This window comes from Gavialis gangeticus, unplaced genomic scaffold, assembly GCF_001723915.1.
Source record: "Gavialis gangeticus isolate Ggan-Ray unplaced genomic scaffold, GavGan_comp1, whole genome shotgun sequence".
NCBI classification, from domain to species: domain Eukaryota; kingdom Metazoa; phylum Chordata; order Crocodylia; family Gavialidae; genus Gavialis; species Gavialis gangeticus.
The window spans coordinates 30941615-30962293 of record NW_017729008.1 but is presented as its reverse complement, the minus strand read 5'-3'; the positions used below and the strand labels follow the sequence as shown (position 1 = coordinate 30962293).

The window sequence follows — 20679 nt, the reverse complement described above, 5'->3', positions numbered from 1 at the left end:
ATGTTAACATTAAGTTGCATACACTTAGGATCCGAGTAACGGGAAGGAAACAGTGATGTGACGGTGAAATCACCCAAGAAGAGGTAACTGGTAGAAAACACTAACACCGTGAGATATACATTTGAGAATCTTAAACCCGCCCACAACTCTGGAGGGCTCCAAACCAGTCTCTGGTCCCATAAAATACTTAATTGCTGTCTGCCATGTCTGAGCCCCACTTCCACAGCATGCAGTCCTAGCTCTGCCACTCCTGACACTCTGGCCACCTGTCTCCCTCTCTCTGCCACCACGAGCCATGCTCTGATGCTGCTACTTCTGCTTCCTCCTGCTCCCTGTCCCCTGCCACCTTCTAGTAGCTGTAGTGCATATTGCAGTTCATTCCTCCTGTCCCCTGGAGGCTTCTGGGCATTGTAGCTCATGTTACAGTATTACAGTAGGTGACATCCACCATCACAGTACTTTATGGCTGCCCAGACTCAGAAATGCAGTGTGGGACTGGATGCTTGGTGAGCATCACACAAGTACGTCTCCATGCAGCCACACAGACCGCGGGGAACATACTACCCCTGTGTCTTGTTTTTGTACAATGCCCTTGACTGTATTATCTGAGCACTTTGAAACAGCTGCGGGGCTCAGTTCTGTATTGCTGATGGCAGAGAGTTAAGGATCAGGCACTTGGTGAGTTTGAGAGCGCACAAAAAAATCTGGTGATTGAGGGCCTCTTCGTTCCCACTCTTTCTGCAGGTGGAGGGGACAGAGGGTGGATCAGAGTAGCCACGGGGCCACCTCTGTGGTTGTCTCCTCTCCTCCCCATGCTCTGTGTAAGGGCTCACACAAGCCCCCTGGAAGTCTACTCAGGGCAGAGAAGGTAAAAATTGAAGATCTGCTGCTCTCTTGTGCACTGTTCACTTTGACTCTGTGCCATTTACAGTTGGAAACGTCAGCTGAAGTGAATGCTGTATGATTGCCTTGGCCCCACACTGTGACTACTAAGATGCAGCTGTGTGAAGGATGTTGCCGGCGGAGGCAGAGAGCTGGTAGAGCACAATGGCAAGAACGATCCTGTCTGTGTTTACTGGTCCCCTTATCTACAGATCCTGAAGAAGACATGGACTGGGAGACTACACCCCTGCTTCTTCTAAGGCTCCTAAAACTCCACATACACTTGAGGGGACAATTTCAGGGAAATTATCCAGGTGCCACTGGGTCTTTGGCTCCTTGTCATGGCAAGCTGGTATTATCACATACATGTGATCATCACATGTGATGCTGTGACAAGTCATGGTGCCACATTTATTCTGGACTTCTGTCATGCTGGGACTGGCTCATTATTTTGCACCTTGCAGAGTCTTTCCAACAGTTTTCGTTTGGTAGCATTTTGCACAGGTGATGTCCATGACTTTCTGATGCTCTGTTGACTTTGATTGAGGTTACTAGTAACCTCTGAGGGAAGAATGTGACCCTGGGAAGGGGTTTTTCTCCTACTAGTAGAAGAGCTGTGATCAAGTCTGTGAAAGCCACAAAGAAAAGTCCAAAGAGTCTTGTTTGGGTTTGTCCCATTTTACAGGCAGAAAAGTAGGGCTCGGGGGACCAGATTTAGCAAGGCGCAGATGTTGCCCAGTGTGATTTACAAAAGCACTTAGGCAGGCTCCACACTGAACTCCCACTGAAGTCTAAGCTGGCCGACCTTCCTCTGCACCAGATTGAAGATCATCACTAGGACAAAGGAGGCAAAGGAGTCACTTGAGTCAGTGACAGCACTGGCATGGTGCGCGGCAGGATGGGGAGCTGCTCCGGGGTCAGGCTGGGATCTTGCAGTGCTGACAGCATGGTTCAGAGCCAGGGCAGAGCTGTGATCTGCAGCCTGAATGCTCCAGGCAGGGGCGTGCAGGTAGTGGATTGTGGCTTCGCCCTGGCTCTGGACCATGCTGTCACGGCAGCAAGGCGCCAGGGCAGAGCCATGATTCACTGCGCAGGGGCTGCTGGGAAATGGAGTCCACTGTGGGCCAGATCCGGCCCGAGGGCTGGACTTTGCCCACCGCTGACTTAGAGCTTGCATACTGATTTTGCCTTCAGTTCTCTGCTCATCTTACAGCTATGAGCCAGGCAATGGAGATCTGTGAACTTCGTGCAATTTGAAGCTTTTCCAACTTTCCTTCTCTAATTATATGCATTTGCCCTGCAAACCCAGTTCAAGTTTCTAAATCTTTCTTTTCCTGTGATTTAGACTTGTGTGGTTTTCCTCAAGGTTAACTTAATTTTGAACATTTTTTTTTAGCTAAAGGGAAGCCTGAACTGTTATTAGGAATGAAAGAATGTAGCAAAAGCCTGGCTATCTCAAGGGGGTCTCCATCTACAGTATAAATGAAATGGCCAAGACTTTCCATAGCTGTTAGTAGCTGTAGATGCTTCTATTTTTTGGGTGCCTACATTGAGTCATTTTTAAGGGTCTGAGTTTTAGAGGATGGAGACTCAGCACCTTCTGAAAAAGGAAGCCCATTTAGATCTGGACCAATCTGGCCCAAACTGGGCACTCAGAACAAAAATAGAGGCATCCAAAATGATCAGTTACTTGTGCATATTTTGACCTTTACTTGCTCATTTTTCTCACAATTGGTCCCTTTTGCCTACATTGTCTCTCATGTGGGATATTATGAACCCAATAGCAATGAAATTCATATCAGACTTTAGAAGCCATAGTATACAAGCAGGTTGAAATCAGACAAGATTATGTATTCCTACTTAAACTCATGCTTAAAAACAAGCATACATACAACCTACGAGGGCCTGTGGGCAAAGCACTGTCAAAAGCAAGAAGAAGCCAAAAAGACATTGTATCCCTGAACTCTCTTTGTCCAGCTGTGTTTATATGGCTGGGGTTAGTAGTACTGAAAGCAGCTGATGGCATTACACACTTATGACTACAGTGAGAGATCAGGCCAATGTGTTGACAAAGCACTAATCAGCGAGCTGAAAAATCATGTCTTTATTCAAGGGGAACATACACACAAGTTTGCCTTGCAGATGCTGTCATTCCCACCAATGGTGGAAAGCCCTAAGGTAGAGTGGACAGCCACTCACTCTAAGTAGTCGCTTACTTTTTTTCGTTTTTGGAAAGACTCATTGATCTGCTAAGGGAAGCAGCTGATTGTCAATCTGCTTGTTAGCTTAAGCAACTGTCTCACATAATCACCTCTAAACAGTAATATATTGTCATTTATTTACCAGTAATAGTACCTTTGTGGTGCTCTAATTATAACTCTATGAGTAATAAAGAAGCGGAAATAGGATGAGAGAAAGTCATCAAGAAGGCAGGAGAACCAGTCAAAACGCTGGTGCATCCAGGGATTTTTAACATGCTTATTTCTAAGGTACCCAACTGCAAAGAGGTCACTGTTGCACCTTGTACAGGGAACTATTACTATCTTACTGCAAACACGTAATAGCTCAGCCTGTGCAACTACCACTTAAAGTGGTTCATCAGTGAGGGCTTTGATTGATGTAGGTCGCTACTTCTTGTGTTTTCCAAGGCACATCCACTCTGACATGTTCAAAGCAGCAGCACCAAACAGTCATTAGCATCTGCTACCTAATACACATGCTTTGTCTAGGGGCCAGTTTCCAGTAGCATTACTCTGCACAGCTCTTCACTGAAGAAGCTGTCCCACTGTCCTCAATGGGACAACTCATGGAGTTAGAAGCTATTCATCACGATTAAAGGGATCACAATTAACCCTAGCTGTCTAATAATCTTAATGACTGTTTTCTCACTGATGGGTTGCAGTGAGATCCTCTTGATATTTTCCTGCCTGGAAATGCTTCTCCAGCACAGCTGAACTTAAGAGGCATATAACGGCTTTTGTCTTCATTAACTCCATTGATTTTGCCATTTAAGAATTTACATCCAAGTATTCACATCAGCAATGGTGCAAACCCAACAGGCTGTACCATGACAGCCTGATCATTTTTTTGTTGTTTATAGCCAGGTTGAAGTTAAATTGTTGGATCAATAACAAATGTGTAATTGCTTTTAGCAAACAGAAATTGGCTACATTTACTACATAGGCTGGGTATGGCTTCTGGTTCATTGGCTCAATGCTGTCAATTGTACGCAATAGTTTCTGTTTTCTCTTATCCCCCTGTGCAGCAGAAAACAGCATGTCAATGAACATACTGCCTCAAGGTGGATTGGGATATAGACATTTGCTAGTTAGTGTCCAGTTTTCTGATAAGTATATCTACATGTATTAGTGTTTCTAAAGATATTTGATATCCTTGGATTAATAGCCTGATTCACCTCCCATCTAAACCAAACTCCTGTTGTTTTCTTTGAGTAAGGATTAAATATGGATTATTCTAGCTTCCATCAACTGTTATAGGAAAAAAACACATTAAAATTAACCTTCCCTTAACCTTCCCACATTAAAATTAATTTTCCCTTTGATGGAAATACCTTTGGGAGGCAGCATAAGGCCCAGGCATTCATTGTAATGTAGGAACTGCTAAAATGGATCAGTACTTCATTACAGAGATGCATCACAGTCCATTGGAGAAGCCACTAAACTGAGATCGAGTCATCTGGGCCTATTCTTGGCTCTGCTACTGATTTGCTGAGTGACAGTGCACAAGTTGGCCCACCTTTCTGGTTCCCTGTTTCCCCGCTATCATTTGTATTGCTCAGTTAGACTTTAGATTTTGGCGAAGGAACCATTTCTTACCATGTGATTTATAGCACACGCTAGCAGTGCCGTAACATAAATAACAACAGTTTAGTACCCAAATCCAGCTCTGACACTGGTCAGGACTGGATGGCTGAGATGATTTTTTCCTAGAGGGTTGGGTTATGCCCAGATGCTGAAGCAGCGATCCTTTACACATTTTTATCCTACATAACTTAGCTGAAGAGGCTTTGACTGCTTTGCTGGATCAGCTCTGCAAAGAGAGTGCAGGCTTCATCCAGAGTCCAGTGGTATCAATGGCCCTGCAAGAAAGAAAAGGGGAACAGCAGGGGAGGAAGAAATTAACCCAGGGCTTGCAAGGCTTGCGGTGAATGATCCCTGATCCTGAGCACAAGGTGGAACAGACCTGTTTACAGCCTTGACATTGGCACATCCCTGGGGAGGTGAAGAGAAGCTGAATTTCAGCCACTGCAAAACTGATTTTACTTCCACAAATTTCCAAATTGATGGCAGAAGGAAGAAGGGATAGTGAAGATTCATAACCGGATGAGTTAAAATTGCTCCATTTCCCCACGTCTCAATCATAAGGCCACCCTTCCTCTCCAGTCAGGCTAATTCCTAATTCTCTGGATTTATGCAGGGGTTGGGAATTTGGCCCCACGCATCCACCCTGCCATACAGAGGTCACCATTTGACCTGTGGCCCCTCAGTTCATTGCTAACGCTATAACGCATTCCTATGATCATTAAAATAAGACACGTTATTCTTTTCCCCATCACAGTCTCACAATCTAATTTTAGTCATGCTGAATGCAGTAATGGCCCTATATTATCACAAGAAGATATTAAGTCGCCAACGCAAAGGTTGTTCCTATTGATTTTCTTCTCAGGTTGTCATGATACAGTGCACTAATGAATGGAAATCCCCAGTCCCAATCATTTTTAAATAAATTACTCTCATAGAGCTTTTACTCTTAAATTGAAGAATTGATTTAATACTTCAGTGGGTTTTTTTCTTTTTCCAAACTTGCAGCTAAGCCAAGCTCAGAATATATTTATGAACGAGACCTGCTCGGTCTTAGCCGGTGTATACAAGTTCCATTCAAGGACGTGAGCACCCGGAGTCAGAGATATTGCATCTGTGAGGAAAACTAGATAAATCTCCTGCTGTAGTGTCACAGAAATGTTCTGAATTAAATCGTTCCTATTAGTATTCCAGAAGCTGCCTAAAGTCCCCAACCAATACCACTGCCCTATTATGCAAAGCGCTCTACAGACATGTAGTGAAAGACAGACCCTCCTACCCTTTTTCTATTATTAATAGTGTAGGGAAGAAATGTTATTTAAAAAGCTGATCCTCATTTTAGAGGTGGAACATGCAAGTACAGGGAGATTGAAGGACTTGCCAAAAGGCAAACAGAAAGTCTGTGGAAGAGTGAAGAATTGATCCCAGACTTGCCAGGTCCCGGTCTAATGCCTTAACTACTTTGTTGGATGTGTTCAACTGCATAAAATAGTTCCTATATTTCACAGGTTGTGTCACGTATGGACAAAATTCTGTTAAAGATGATGATGGGAAAATATGCTGTATCTACTAGTGATAATTTCGGTAGTCGTCCAAAAGCCCCACTTAAATTATCTGGGATTTTCTGAGAGACAGTGAGTGGCCTACTGATTAGGCTAGGATCTCAGTACATCAGTCCCTATCTGGGATCAAACAGACCATCCCACTTGCGTGTCAGATGCTCCAAAAGTTTCTACCCAGGAGAAGGTTTACAATCTGTTCTCCAGTGCCTGATGAAGGGTGTTTGTGCTCGAAAGCTTGCAATTAAAGAATTGTTTTTACAAAAATCTTGTTGGTCTAATAAAAGATATCACCTCTGCCACTAGTCCTGATCGTCTTTTCCTCTAGACCAATACGGCTACAACCTGGGTACCAAAAGTTTCAAGCATCTTGATCTTTTATCAGTTTCTTGCATTTCTCTACCCTAGAGCTTTACTCCCACTTGGTTTTCGTTAAGCTACTTTTCCCAGGGTGTCTGAAGTAAATGCCCCTTCTGGAACTATACATGGTCACTAGCAAATCATCTTTGCCCCCTCTCCATGCTCACAATGCCTCTTATTTCTGCACCCTCTTGGGTATATGATGTGACTCCACTTTTTTGTGGGACTGGCTGCATGCCAATGGGCTTGCCGGGCATTTTCCTTTGTAACTAGTGTCACTGCTGAGAACAAATGGAAACAGCTGGGCCTCTTTGGCTCTGTTTCCCCCTCAGGCAGCGTGCACAGAGTACCTCACCGTCTCGGATCCCAGCCGGAGCTCCCCTCAGCATGACATGCTGAGAGAAAACACGCAGGGAACAGGGCTCTCCTTTTGCCACAGTAACTTTCCATCTACAAACCTGTCCAAGGCTGAGGAGGTTCCCTGTCAGCTGTGCGCTCTGGCTTTTCCCACAGGCAGTCCCGTCTTGCACATGTACCACTTTAAGCATGAACGTCCCATTGCTAGTAAAGCCATGCGTTTGGATGAGGGCTTCCAATGCAAGCTAGACAGCTGTGCTCTACAAGTGCTTCTTCTCTTATAATGGAGAGGTGGTTTGGGCAGGGGGACAGGCTAGAAGATGGCAGATCTGTACATACCCACCTTAGTGCACCTACATCGATGTGTATGTGTATGCACATGTTATATGTGTGTACACTATCCTCCCCCTGTCTCATTTAATAAACTATTCATGTTGCTCACTTTTTAGCACTTCACCTGGGATGGTGAAATTGGGCTGGCCAGTGGTAATAGGCTTGCCAACCCCAAGCCATGCTATTGGCAAAAAAAATCATGACATTATATATAATACATGTACCTTTGCATTATTTGTCTTGTGGTAAAACCTAGGGGGTTTCTCAGTCAGAAATCAGGTTTGTGCTCATCTACATACAAACACATACCCAAGACACAGTCTCTTCCCTCAGGCTTTTACAATCTAATTCTACAGAAAACACAGGGAGGTGCCGGGTGGAGGCAGGGAACACAAGCTAACAAGGAGATAATATGCTAAGCAGTGGTTATGGCCTCTCTCTGACTACCTAGTGGGTGTGTCTACATGTGCACATGTACTGCACAGTAACCAAAATTACTGCATAGTACAGGCACGCATCTACATGGCCATGCCCATACTGCACAGTATAAATGGTGACTTACACCGACTTCAGCATAAATTTGGTACCTGCATCATGCACGTATCAAATTCACGCCCAATTAGTTATTGCACAGTAACACATGTGTAGACACCTTACTGTGCAGTAACACTGTGTCTGTGGACTGACTTGGGACTAACTTGAGTCCCAAATCAGTCCGCACATAGCGTTAATGCGCTTTAACACCTGATGTGTAGACACCGGCCTATTCCCACTTACTGCACAGTAATTTACTGCACAGTAAATTTAAGATAGTGTAAATGCACATGTAGACAAACCCAGTGTGAAGTATTTATTTGCTTTCTGGCTTATGAAGCTTAAGAACTCTTGTTTTCAAGTTGTGTCCAAAATTACGTGGGCTGTGAACCTCCTTTCCTTAAAATGAAAGTGATATTTTGATGTAACCACAGAGGTTGTGGAAAATAAAACACCACGCTGATGACAGCTGACAGAGCTGTGAGGAGTCTGCTACATGTTCCAGTTCTCCAGCACCATCACAAAATGTCACAGAACTGCTGGGGAAGGCCAAATCCCAACATTTACACAAAATGTTATTATTCACAAACGTCTGGACTTAATATTAAATTTTGGAGCTCTTCATCTCTTCCCCCTCCCCTTTTCCTTTATCTGGGACCTAACAGTTCTTGAAATTACCCAGTGTAATTTGAAAAAGATGTTTCTCTACCCCTCTATTCATTTGTCATTAGCATTAAACCTGCCTGAGAGCACAATCCTGTTAACATGTTAATTATACCATTCTGCCGTACCAGTAATGATTGTGAAGCAGCAACTGGATTTGAAGACCATGACAGCATAAGATGACCTTCTGCCAATGTCAAAGACAAGGGCTCTGTCAACATCTGACTAGGAAGGGACTGCTCATGTCTCCTCGCATCTTGGGCAACAGTTAACTCACAGTAAGTGACACCCAACCTTGTATGAAAGGGCCAGTAATGAGATTAATGCATATGCTACCTTAGTCTCACATTAGCCCCATGTCCCACCAGGCCTGGGCTAGGGACATAAATAGTGCACAGGCCTATGTGTTGACCCTTCTGCCTGGAAGATGGGCAGGCAGGCTTTTTATGCTTCCCGGTGCTTTCCGCTATGGCACTTACGTTTCATCTGTGAATGCAATGCCAAAGTATTCTTTCTCCTTCAGGTTGAAATGAGATGCCACCAGGTCAAGCAGCTCCTTGGCCAAAAGCTTTGGCTGGAAAACAAGAAGGAAAAACAATTAACAGTGGGGTCAAGTCTCATATACTTCTTATACTTCTTCAATATAAATCTCTAGTATAAAATAGGATTATCATAGAAGGATAAGTGAGTGGGCAAGGCAAGTCTGAAGAATATATAGCTGATGGCAGACACAGCTGATAATCTGTCCACAGAGAAGTTGTGAAGAGGATGGGATTAACTATTTTCATTGGTCAAGGAGAGATCTTTATGGCAGATATCAGAGTCACTGCTGCTTGGAGATTTAGCTTAAATATTACGGAAAACATAAAAACATGGACAATTGAAAAATCTCTACAGAAGCCTAGAGAATCTCCATTCCTGGGGGTGTTCCTGGTTAGACTTCCAGCCATAAGACCTTAAGACTTGCCCTGCTTCTTCCCTTATCTCTCTGTGATAATCTTAGTACTGCACCGGTGGGAGTTTTAAACAAAAAAGCCAATGCTAGATAGAGCCATATAGTGAACAAGGCCTTTCCTATGATTCAGAGGATGGTCCTTTTATTGAGCTAGGGTTGCCTTGTGCATTCCCTGTGGAAACCCTGTAAGCTTTGAGTTTGATGTGAGTTTGATGCTGCTGCAAAGGGTACTTGGCAAGTGGGCGTCAGCTGCTGCTTTTTCTTTCCAGGAGCCTAAACCCTGTGACACATGGCTACATGGGATTGTTCCATCCTAAGTGCAGGACTTTGAACTTGTCCTTGTTGAACTTTATGCCATTCCTTTTGGGCCAATCCTCCAATTTGTCTAGGTCACTCTGAATCCTAGCCCTACCCTCCAGTATATCTACTACTCCTCCCAGCTTGGTGTCATCTGCAGACTTGCTTAGGGTACACTCTATGCCATCTTCCAAGTCGTTGATGAAGACATTGAACAAAACTGCCCCCAGGACCAACCCCTGGAGCACTCCACTTGATACCAGCTGCCAACTAGACATGGAGCCATTGACTCTCTGAACCTGATGCTCCAGCCAGTTTTCTATCCACCTTACAGTCCATTTATCCAGCCTATACTTCTTTAGCTTGTCTGCAAAAATGCTGTAGGAGACCGTATCAAAAGCCTTGCTAAATCAAGGTATACCACACCCATCGGTCTCCTTGCATCCACAGAGCCAGTCACTTCATCATAGAAGACAATCAGGTTGGTCAGGCATGATTTGCCCTTGGTGAACCCATGCTGACTGTTCCTAATCACCTTCTTCTCCTCCAAGTGCTCAGAAATGGATTTCTTGAGGATCCACATTAAATGCAACCAAGTTAGTTATTCCTTAACTCCTGGCCAAAATCCCTAAGACCATCACCTCATCCTCTTAAATGCTTACTTCCACTCACTACCACCTGGCACCAGTGAGGCAGATGGCATTCAGCAACACTTGTTTTTATGCCAACCTGTGCACATTTAATGCTACCTCACCCTCTTACCCACCCAGTTTGCCTGTTTCATCCACCTGTTACATCCTAACTGACACTTGGATAACAAAGGATTATTTTATTTGTCTATGCAGCACCTGGCACTGTGGAGCCTTGATTCTTATTGTGGTACCTAGGCATGCAAGGAGAGAAACAACAACTGTTACCATGTTTAGACTCTTCTGCAGCTGGAACAGTTTGTTCCTACTGTTTGAACAAAGCCTTAGCCGCTGGATCGGAAGGATATCTTCGTGGATAGGAAATTAAAGTGAGTCTCAAGAGACCCAAGCTTAGTTTCTGAATCAGTTATCTTATGCAGGACCTTGGCCAAATCACTTAGAGCATCTAAGTCTACAACAGGGGTTGGCAATGTTTTTGGGCAGAGTGACAAAAACACCCGCAACCTCAACTTGTAAGATGTTGGCATGCCAGGGGCAGGGAAACCACGAGGGGCTCAATTCTTGTTGTGGCAGCGCAGCCCCAGCCCCTTCTCTGCTGTCCACCTCAAGGCACGTGTGATCCCACCACCAGCAATGAGCTGGATTAGGGCTCTGCAGACCCCAGTGCAGCCACTTGCAGCCTCCTGGCTGCCTGCTACAGCCAGCCCAACCTCTGGGCAGGCCCTTGCCACCCACCATGGAGCCTGGGCTGCTCGCAGCAGGAGAAGGGAAGGCTGCAAGCAGCTGCGATGGGGAGGCTGCAAGCAGGGTCCGCGGAGCCTGGCCTGACTTGCTGCTGGTGGTGGGTGCACATGTACCCCAAGGTGGATGATGGAAAGGGGCTGGGGTGGCACTGCCACAACAAAGATCAGGCCCCTCATGGCTTCCCTGCCACCTATCCTGAGGTGCACGAGCCAAGCAAAGTGCCTTCATGTGCATGCGTGCTAGCAGTTGCCTACCCATGGCATATACCACTTACACACCACACTCAGGCCTGACACCAGGAAGCACAGCATCCCGTCCATGTGCCCCTCTCAGCCTGCAGCAACACTCAAAAAATGGGGCAACTTAGTAGCTTTAGAGCCACTGGGACCTCATGTCTTTGCCTTGGGTGTTTGTACTGATACGTGGCCAGGGCTGCTCTAAAGCAGCAACGTAACGTCATTTTCAGCAGTGGGCACTTGTATAGCAGCTGTCCTCAGTGGCCACGCTCCTGGGAACAGCACTGAAGTGATGCAGGAGAGCTCTTCATCTCCGTGCTTTCCAGCTGGTAAAGGAAGCCCATGATTCCCTACTTCATGGGGATCTTGTGAGGATACAATCCATTAACGACCGTGAGATGGTTGGACATTATGAGGACAAGGACAACAGAGTACCAAATATGTCACCAGGCTGGCCCCGTGGTTGCAGAAATAGCTGGCCAGAGTTGCATAAGTGGCACAATTTCATGTCATTGAGTTCCAATCCTGCGAGCCCCATATCACTGTCTTCTCCAGCTTACGTTTAAAAACTAGATTATTTCCATCCCTGTCTGGGCAGGAGCGTTTGTGGAGAGCAGCGCTCCAAGTTGTATTCAACCAGCCATCATTAAGAGGCAGGGGGACATAGGGAGAGGGGGAGCACTTTTGTCTTTCCAAATGAATCAGTTCTGACCTTACAAACCACGCACACAATGACAGCACCGTCTGAGCAGCCGTGGCCACTGACAGAGGCCAGGTGAACTCCATCTCGCAACAATGGCATATATTGCGGCATTGTGCCCTGCAACTGGCACAGACTGGTAAGAACTGCTCTGCTGTGATTCAGATGTTTGACAAATGAGCGATTATGCTGGAGAGTGGGGAAGCCAGACACCAGACTCAGCAACTGGCTGCACTCAGTTAGCGGGGGAGGAACATGTATGACATGTTGCAGTGTAACAAGAGGCCCCTTCTTGCCTGCCCCCCCATTTTGTGCATTTCTTTTTCCTTCTAAGTATTGGCAGAGACCTAGCACACTCATTGCATGGGTGTGGCAAGGCTCAGAGCAAGCCAGAAAGCTGTAGGAAAAACCTACAAACTACATCTACATATCAATTAAGCTCAGTGTCACTAAAGAAAACAAAAGAACTAAAATATCAGCTTCAAAGACTGTAAATATATCCTGGTGCTAACCTTACTCACTTACTGTCCCCAGTAGCCTTTGATCCTCACGACCTCACATTGCATTTTTATATATTTCTCACAGTGCATTTTTATACTTATATTTCATCTGTCTCATCTTTACCATGGTATTTTGCATATTTTATACTTTTAAACCCTTAAGGAATGTATTCCCTGTAGAATGAAGTTACACCCTGGACCATTGTTAAAAACACTGCATTGAAATTATAATTGTAAAGTGATACAATCTGCTATACTGGGCTGGTCCCCCTTGAGTGAATGCCAGTATGTATGATGAATCAGTAGATAACTGAAGACAAAGCAAGAGCCTCTGGCTGTTAATTGACAATAACCTAGCCAGAGAAACTCAGCACTACAAAACTTTACTCTACAAGCCATTTTAGGCTAATCAAGCCAAGGAATCGATTCCTGGAACTGAGCACCCACCCTACTGACTATTCCTGTAACCCGTAACAATACAGCCATTAAGTCAGTAAGTCAAGGGTGGACTTCCGAAACTTCGGGTACCAGCAGGCAGAGACCCCTGTGACTAACAGCTGTCATGCATTACTCAAGACCCACGTGGGACAGTGACCTCCACATTGGGCAGCCAAGATGATGCTGGGGAATCGCACAAGCCTGCCAGAAAGGGATAAAAGGCAGTGACGCGTAACCCTCAGTAGTGCCCTCTCATCCAGCACCTGCCTACCGAGACAGAAGGACAAGCAGGTGACCCCCTTCTGCAGAAGACATCACCTTGAAGGAAGCTGACCATCGACAGCAGGCTCCAGGGCCTTGGACAGGGAGACACGCTAACACCAGCGCTCTCACAATCACTACCGCAGCTACTATACACTATGCTACATGGGTTTGAATGAGTGAGCCTATGCGTGTGTATGTGTTAAGGTGACCAGTACTCCTCATAACTCGGAGGTTGCATTTAGGATTTTACTGGTCACTTCACATCCCATACAATAAATTAGGATTCATTATGATTCTGTGAGTTGGTCCTTTGTAGCCAACAGCAGCATGTTCCAACCTCTCAGGCATAGCTGGAGGCTTCAGATTCGTATGTCACTAGGACGAGGGAATAAAAAGGAGAAGGGAATAAATGACAAGGAATGAGCACGACCGCTGATCCCTCAAGAGGCTGGGTGCTGCCTGCCTTCAGTACAACAGCAGTCCACAGGGGCAGGTCTCTAGTGAGTATTAGGTCCCAAGAGCACCACCCATTCTCCTCACAGCTGCGACATACAAAGCATTTGCTCACAGCTGCTGTGGCACAGGGACATCTGATGGATACAGCATGTGAAGTCACCCTCTGAGGATGCACCAGTGCGTAAGTGCCTTGCATGCCACTCTGTACAGTCTGCATTCGCCCAACAAAAGGCATCCTTGGCTCAAGCAGTTTCTTGCCTGACTGCTGCCTGCAACATGGGAAGCAGGATGGGCGAAGGATCCTTGCCTCCAGTATGTGGGCAGGCCTCTCGAAAAGTCTGCTGCATCAGATAACCCATGCCTAGTGAGATAAGGTGAAGAACAATAGACACCGAGCCAGTGCTGGCTCCACACCAGGTAAATTACTGACCTAGGCTCCTGGAAGAGGCTTAAGACTGCGATGTTAAGTCCTGTTGGTCCCCTTCAAGATTATTTCCCACTGCCATCCTAAGCCATGCATTGGCTGCGCAAGGTTATTGTCCTTTTGGGGGCTGTGGGATGAGCGTCTTCCTTCCCAGGACAAAGAAGGAACGGGGAAGGAGCACCCGAGGGGTGGCGAGGGGCTCCCATTCTAGCTGCCACGAACTCCTTGGTGTGAAGGACCAGGTCCACGTTGTTGTAAAAAGGGGCAGTCAAATTCTGGCAGAGACAAAGTGGCAGCCTATATCCCTTCTCAGGGGAGACACCAGCACTGACAGCGAACAATTCAGCTGACCGCAGTTCGGGATGGGAATGGATGAGCCATGGCCTCCTTTTGCATGAGATACACAGACAAAGAGCTCATTACCAAGGTTAGCGGCACATTATTTTAATTCATTATTAATTTCTGGGCTTAATTTTCCACAGCGATATTTTTTTTGCATTAATAAAACCCTTGCCTCAGACACGTGGAGGAAGAGGGGGCTAGTCCGATAGCACGGGGGAAGCTGCTGTGAATGTTGGTGGCACTGGGCTCAAAAAGGCAACAATGCTCAGTCACGGGGATGTAAATCAGGAGTGCAAGAGGGGTCCAAAAGTGGTCCAACCCTCACAGATGTGGGACAAGTTCTGTAGTAGCACGTGGCAACCTTTTACATCAATGGCTTTTTTGTTTCCTTCCCACCCACTCCTCTGAGACCCACACAGCTGAGGGAACAGCCATGGGGATAGCAAGTCCCCAGAATCCTTTATGCGGTGTATGCACAAGTTCAGCTGGTGCAAAGGATCGTGGGAAACATCCAACCCCCATAGGCGCAGATGGCTGGGCCATACCTGGGCCAAGACCGGTCAGTGGACATCCTGAAGCTGGAGCTACAAGGCCTGAAGACTGGTTTGTGGGATGAGGGATGGTGGTGCGAGTGCTGTTCTTCCAGCATTGCTTTCCACATGACACCTATTTATAAGGCCAGGACAAAGATAATGCACGCTAAGCAAAGAAAAAGCTTTGACTGCTCACTACTATATAGAAATTACCCTGGCCCAGAACCTGGTCCCAGGCCAGCCTGAGCTGGAGGAGGGGAAAAAAAATCCTTCCTCCCAAGCTGGGATGGAACAGCCTTCATTTGGCACCAGTGCTCCCAGTCCAGGTGTGGAAGAGCTGTGGGATCCAGCATGTGTACTGATGTCCCAACAACCAACTATTCCCAGCTACTCTGCATCCTGTCCCCAAGTCCCTTCTGCATGGCAGTATGCTGTGAGCGGGATTCCCATTTGTCGTCCCCACTTCTTCCCTCCGCAGCTGCACAGGAGATTTGCTCTGGATGCATTGCACATAGGGCTGTGTGACAGTCACAGCTCTGTAGAGTACAAAAGCGTGGCACCTAGATGCCTCGGTGAGGGTCTCGTTAGAAACAAAGTGATTAGACAGACAGAACGGCATGAATATGTCATTCAAGGGAATTCTGACAGGCTAATATAATGGTAACCTCCTCTGGAAATTCAAACCAGATCTGGCAGCACAGAGCAATTCTAGCTTTCCCTTCTGCCCCTTGGGAAAGGAGAGCAGATGGGAATTCATTAGGGACTGCCTCCTTATTAACACAAAAACCCAAATGCCCCTCAGCATGCTCTGGGCAATGTCAGAGGGGTTTATTTGAAATGCTGTTTAATGCGCTGCAGCAGCAAAGCATTTCTGCCTCGATAGCAAGGAACAAAATGAACACATGGCTGGGGCTGGGCTTTAACCAGGGTTCCTGCAGCCTGGGAGCAATCAACCCCGTACACAGCTTGTGTGCTGGGGAAATGCTGCTTAGATGCAACTAAGCAAAATCCAGGGGCAGGCAAGGACCTACTCATCTTACTAATTATAAGGGGGAACATGCTGGTAAGGAGCTGTAAACCAAGGAGGGACAGAATAAGCAATGAGCTAGACAGAACAACCCTGCACTGGCCACGTGTGGGGAGCCAAGAAGTCTTTCCCATCTCTCTGCTCCAATCTGCAGAGACAGCGAGCATGACTCTCATGGACTTTGGCTGCAGGCGTGGATGCTTAGCTCTTCTGAAAAACAAAATGTAATGTCTATAGACCAAATCCTGAAGTCTTAACTCGTTTCTTCATTCTCAGGCGATATTACTATGGGACTAGCATGAAAAGCAAAGGCAGGATAGAGGGATTTTATGTCAAGGGTCATAAAAAAAGGTCATCTTGAATGTAAAAGAAAAGGAAATTATTGGTCTCTATTTTGAGATGCCTAATGCCTACATCTCCTTTTGCTTTGAAGGACTAGTAAATACAGCACAATATGATGTGTAGATGATCAGAGAATTGCCCAGATCATTCTTCTATTCACAAAGCTGGCTTGATCAAAGCATTTTCAGGTCATATAAAGAAATGTCAATTGGGCAGATGCTGAATCCCCTGATAACATCCCCAGTGCCCTGGCTAGAGCTGGTGTATGTGCTAGTGAGAACAGCGGGAATAGATCTTTCATGCAGAGGTGAACTAGACTTGTTTTAGGGTCCATTTTAAAGTCGGATTTGTCAAAAATGATGAATTAACTTCACTGTGCGATGCATCCTTCTGTATGGTGCCTTTATCTATGGATGCATAATATAATACAGGTGTCTCTTTAACTGGATGTCAAGGTGACTTAGTCATGTAAAAAAGAGTTACAGAAGGACAAGACAAATGTAAAAGGAGAAGGGAGCAGAAATAACACTATTGTGCCAAAGAGGGGGAAGTGTCGGGGAATACCCATCATACTCAAGTTTGGAAGGGAGGAACCGTGCTCTTCTCTGCTCCCTTTTGCTTTAGAGATAGTAAAAAAAAAAAAGGGCAAAATAACAGAAAACATTTTATAAAGGACAGACATATTTTTGGTCCAGAAGTTTCCTAGGGGAATGAGTCTTCTCTTGTTCAACACCGAGAACATTTCCAAGTATTGTTTATTTCTCTCAACTTTCCCTCCCCTCATCTCCTTTGTTCTTTCTGAATCTTTTTTATTTCTATTTTGTTGCTGAAAAGTAGAGGTAAAAAAGGGGAGAAGAAGGGCACTAAAACGGGGCCAAAAACAGAATGAGGGCAAAACAGTTAATTTTCCATCTTCACTGAACATACGGATGCATCACAAAATTGAAAGTTTCCAATCTTTTACATTTTTTTTTCAATTAAAAGAATAAAAAATGAGTCTTAAAAAACATTGTCCAGTTCTGTTGGTAACACTTACATTAAAGTTAATGTGATGCTTATAACTGGGGACAGGCCAGCAACCCTGGAGACCATGGTCCTCTTGCCTCAGAAGAGTTGCATTACGGGATGTAACAGTGCACGGCCCCGCATCTACCCTACAAGCTTATCTCAGATCCAGCCTAGGAGAAATCATGTCCAGCCAAGGAAGAGAGCAGCTTCTTTCCCTTTATGCCAGTAAGACATCTTAGTGGGCACAACTGGAGCTCTGTTATTTGAGCCTGCTGTTTTACAGGCCAGAATGAGGTCTGGGTTAAAATCAGAGCCTGGGTTTACTTTGAAAATCAGGAAAAGGCTAAATGAATTATTCTCCACCTGGCAGAGAAACAGGATTTTTGGTATTGAAGCTATGTCATGTTCGGCATAAAAAGAAGGCAGTATCAGCTGAGAAATTCCATGGTCATGCGTTTTCCCCGTGGAAAGAACATCAGCCAACTTCTGGCAAGGAAACTTGCTTCTCAGTGTGGGTTTTCCCATTAAGTTTAGAAAGAGTTGAATTTGAGAGATTATGCCTCCACAGTCCAGTGGTGCCATGAATAAGGAACAGATGGTACCGTGTTAGAAGTTGTCGGCATGCATCCATCAATGCAGATGCACACAGAATATATCTTTTGTTTTATCAACTGTCATATAAACCTATCCAAAGCCATCGCAGGCAATGCACTTCCCCACCCCTCAGCAGCGGGTAGACAGACAAACTCTGAAAAATCTGGGAAGCAGGCAGTTTAATATTTTATGATGTTTTAACATATAAACCAGACACATGGCAGTCACACAAACCTAGGAGAGGCTGAACACATCTAATCAGGCTGCACTAAACTCAGCTCTTCCCTGTTTAGAAATCCAAGGCCCACTTCTGGCCAAAGTGTCACGTTTGAGCACCCTTGAAGCCCAGTTTACCAAAAACCAAAGGGGAAGGGGGTGGAGAGTTCTTTGTATCTCTCTATCTGAGATGCAAGAGATTTGCAACCTGGGCATGCAGCAGAGCTGGTCCATGGACTGGGGAAGTGATGCAGATAAGAGAGCAATTTGCATTAATATAGAACGATTCTTCCCCAAACAATCCATAAAGCAGCACCGACTGGCACACAACCAAACACCTTGCCATGCTCTTTGGCTGGATGAAGGCTCCCTGAAACCTTAGTCCACTGAGAGAGGTGTTGGATGAAAATAAAAGTGCCAACGGGGAGTTCCCACACAATTCCCCGTCTCCTTTTGACTCCATTTCCCTGAGGAAGCAAAGCTGCCCCTGTTTACAGTAAAAACCAGCTATTTATACTACAGTGTATTCAGAATCAGCATCTAAATCATAAGTGCTGTGCCCTGACTCCACAGTGCGGGGTGGATAGCTCTGCTTCTCAACCAGGGTGCTGTGAAGTGCCCTGCGATACTTTCAGGGGTGACACAGGATGGTTACCACTGTTAGGTCTGCACACGCGGTTCACAAGAAGCACCCAAGAATCCATAGCGTAAAAAGAAAATTCTGACCTGTTTTGGTCTTTTTTAACTCTTTCCAACAGAAAACATTCTGTATTATTTTTCCATAATCAATGAGGGAATTAAAACTAAGAACTGGCATCTTCCGAGGGGTGCCTTGAGCCTAACAAGCGGTACCACCAGCCTAAAAATGTAGACAACCACTGGTGTATAGGAATGCCAAGACAGACAGCACTGGAAATGAAACACCAGACCTTTGAGCTCCCAGCATATAGGCTGGAAAAACACATTATTCAGTGGCAGGCTCTTATCTACTAGAGGCCAGCCGCACACACATAGACCCACATGCATTAGTCAGTACATTACACCATGATTGCTTATGTCCTATAATTTTTCTTGCTTCCGTGGGCTCTGTGCATATAATACTGAACTGTCAGCCATTTACCATTCCTTTCTTGTCAATTTGGTTCTGCCAACAGATCAGGCACCAATTGTTTAACCCATTTTGTGTACTTTGAAGAAAAAGAAAATATCAAATTGCTCAGTACGAATGTCATGTAAATATCAAATAATGGTCCTTTCAGCTATCTTTGCATCTGAATGCAGGGCAATAGCGCTGCTCCAGTCCACTCATGCTGAAGATCAGAGCCGGGGGAGGGGAGATGCCTTAGGGTTTTGAGGTTTGAATTTCCCTTTCTGGGGGAGATCTGCCATTCTTTAATTCCGTATTAACGGGTCAATATAGGAAGCCTAATCCAAACAGACTGAGAGGTGTTTATGTGAAAAATTGCTCACTGAAATGCAAAATGTCTGCAGACAGAAGGTCTGATTTTTTTTTGGATTTTTTGCGCGTCATGAAACAGCTGAATGCTGCCACCGTTATGGGCAAGTGACTGGAGTATGATAAACCGTGGTGCTTGCAGCTCCACTTTCAGAGAGTTGGCGTTTGACTCAACAAATCAGCGCACCTCATTTATGTAGCAAAGTGAAACCAACTTGCCTCCAGCAAAACAGGGAGCGGGAGGAAGTAAAATTGACTTTCTTGAAAAGTCAGCGATTGCAGGATGCATGTCATAGGCAGGCAAGGGTCTTTGGGTAGATGTGATATCTTTTATTAGGCCAACTTAGTAATTGGGGAAAAGTTTTTTGCAAGCTTTCGGGCGCAACTGCCCTTCTTCAGGCATTGGGAGACTGCTGGTCTGAGACCCCAAGGAATGAAAGAAGCTGAAAGTGTGACAGTGAGAACGTGAGAAAATTACATTCTCACTGACATCCTGTCACTCGTTTATTCTTCTCTCATTCCTTGGAGTCTCAGACCAGCAGAGTCTCCCAATGCCTGAACAAGGGCGATTGTGCCCAAAAGCTTGCAAAGAACGTTTTTTCCAACTAGTCAGTCGGTCTAATAAAAGATATCGCATCTACCCAAAGACCCTCTCCTGCCTACGTCCTTAGACCATCATGGTTACAACCAAAAACCCAGGAGGCATGCCATGCATTCAAATTTATTTGGGCCAGAAACCGAGACCAAACCCCCCATGCTTAGCAAGGCAAACCCCGAGGAAGCTTCTCCCAGTCCCGCCCTGTTTTTATTTCTTACAAATCCAACCGTGGGCAGACTGAAATGCTAACGCAGCGCCGGAAGGTGCCGCGCTGCTCGAGAAGACAGACACACTCCCAGGCGAGCTCAGGGACGGGGATATCCTACATTAAAACAAACTGAGCCTCCTCGGGGGATCCCTTATGCAGCCATGTGCGAGCTGGCACGATAC

General features: G+C 45.6%; 1 protein-coding gene across 4 annotated transcripts in view; it reads right to left on the bottom strand.

The window, feature by feature from the left end:
• Positions 1-20679, bottom strand: part of FRMD4A (FERM domain containing 4A) — a 379383-nt gene that overhangs the window by 162093 nt on the left and 196611 nt on the right. For all 4 annotated transcript variants that reach the window (XM_019509538.1, XM_019509536.1, XM_019509535.1 and 1 more), the window contains exon 3: positions 8989-9083. In XM_019509538.1, coding sequence (XP_019365083.1) covers positions 8989-9083 — 95 coding nt within the window. The remainder of the gene's footprint in view (positions 1-8988; positions 9084-20679) is intronic.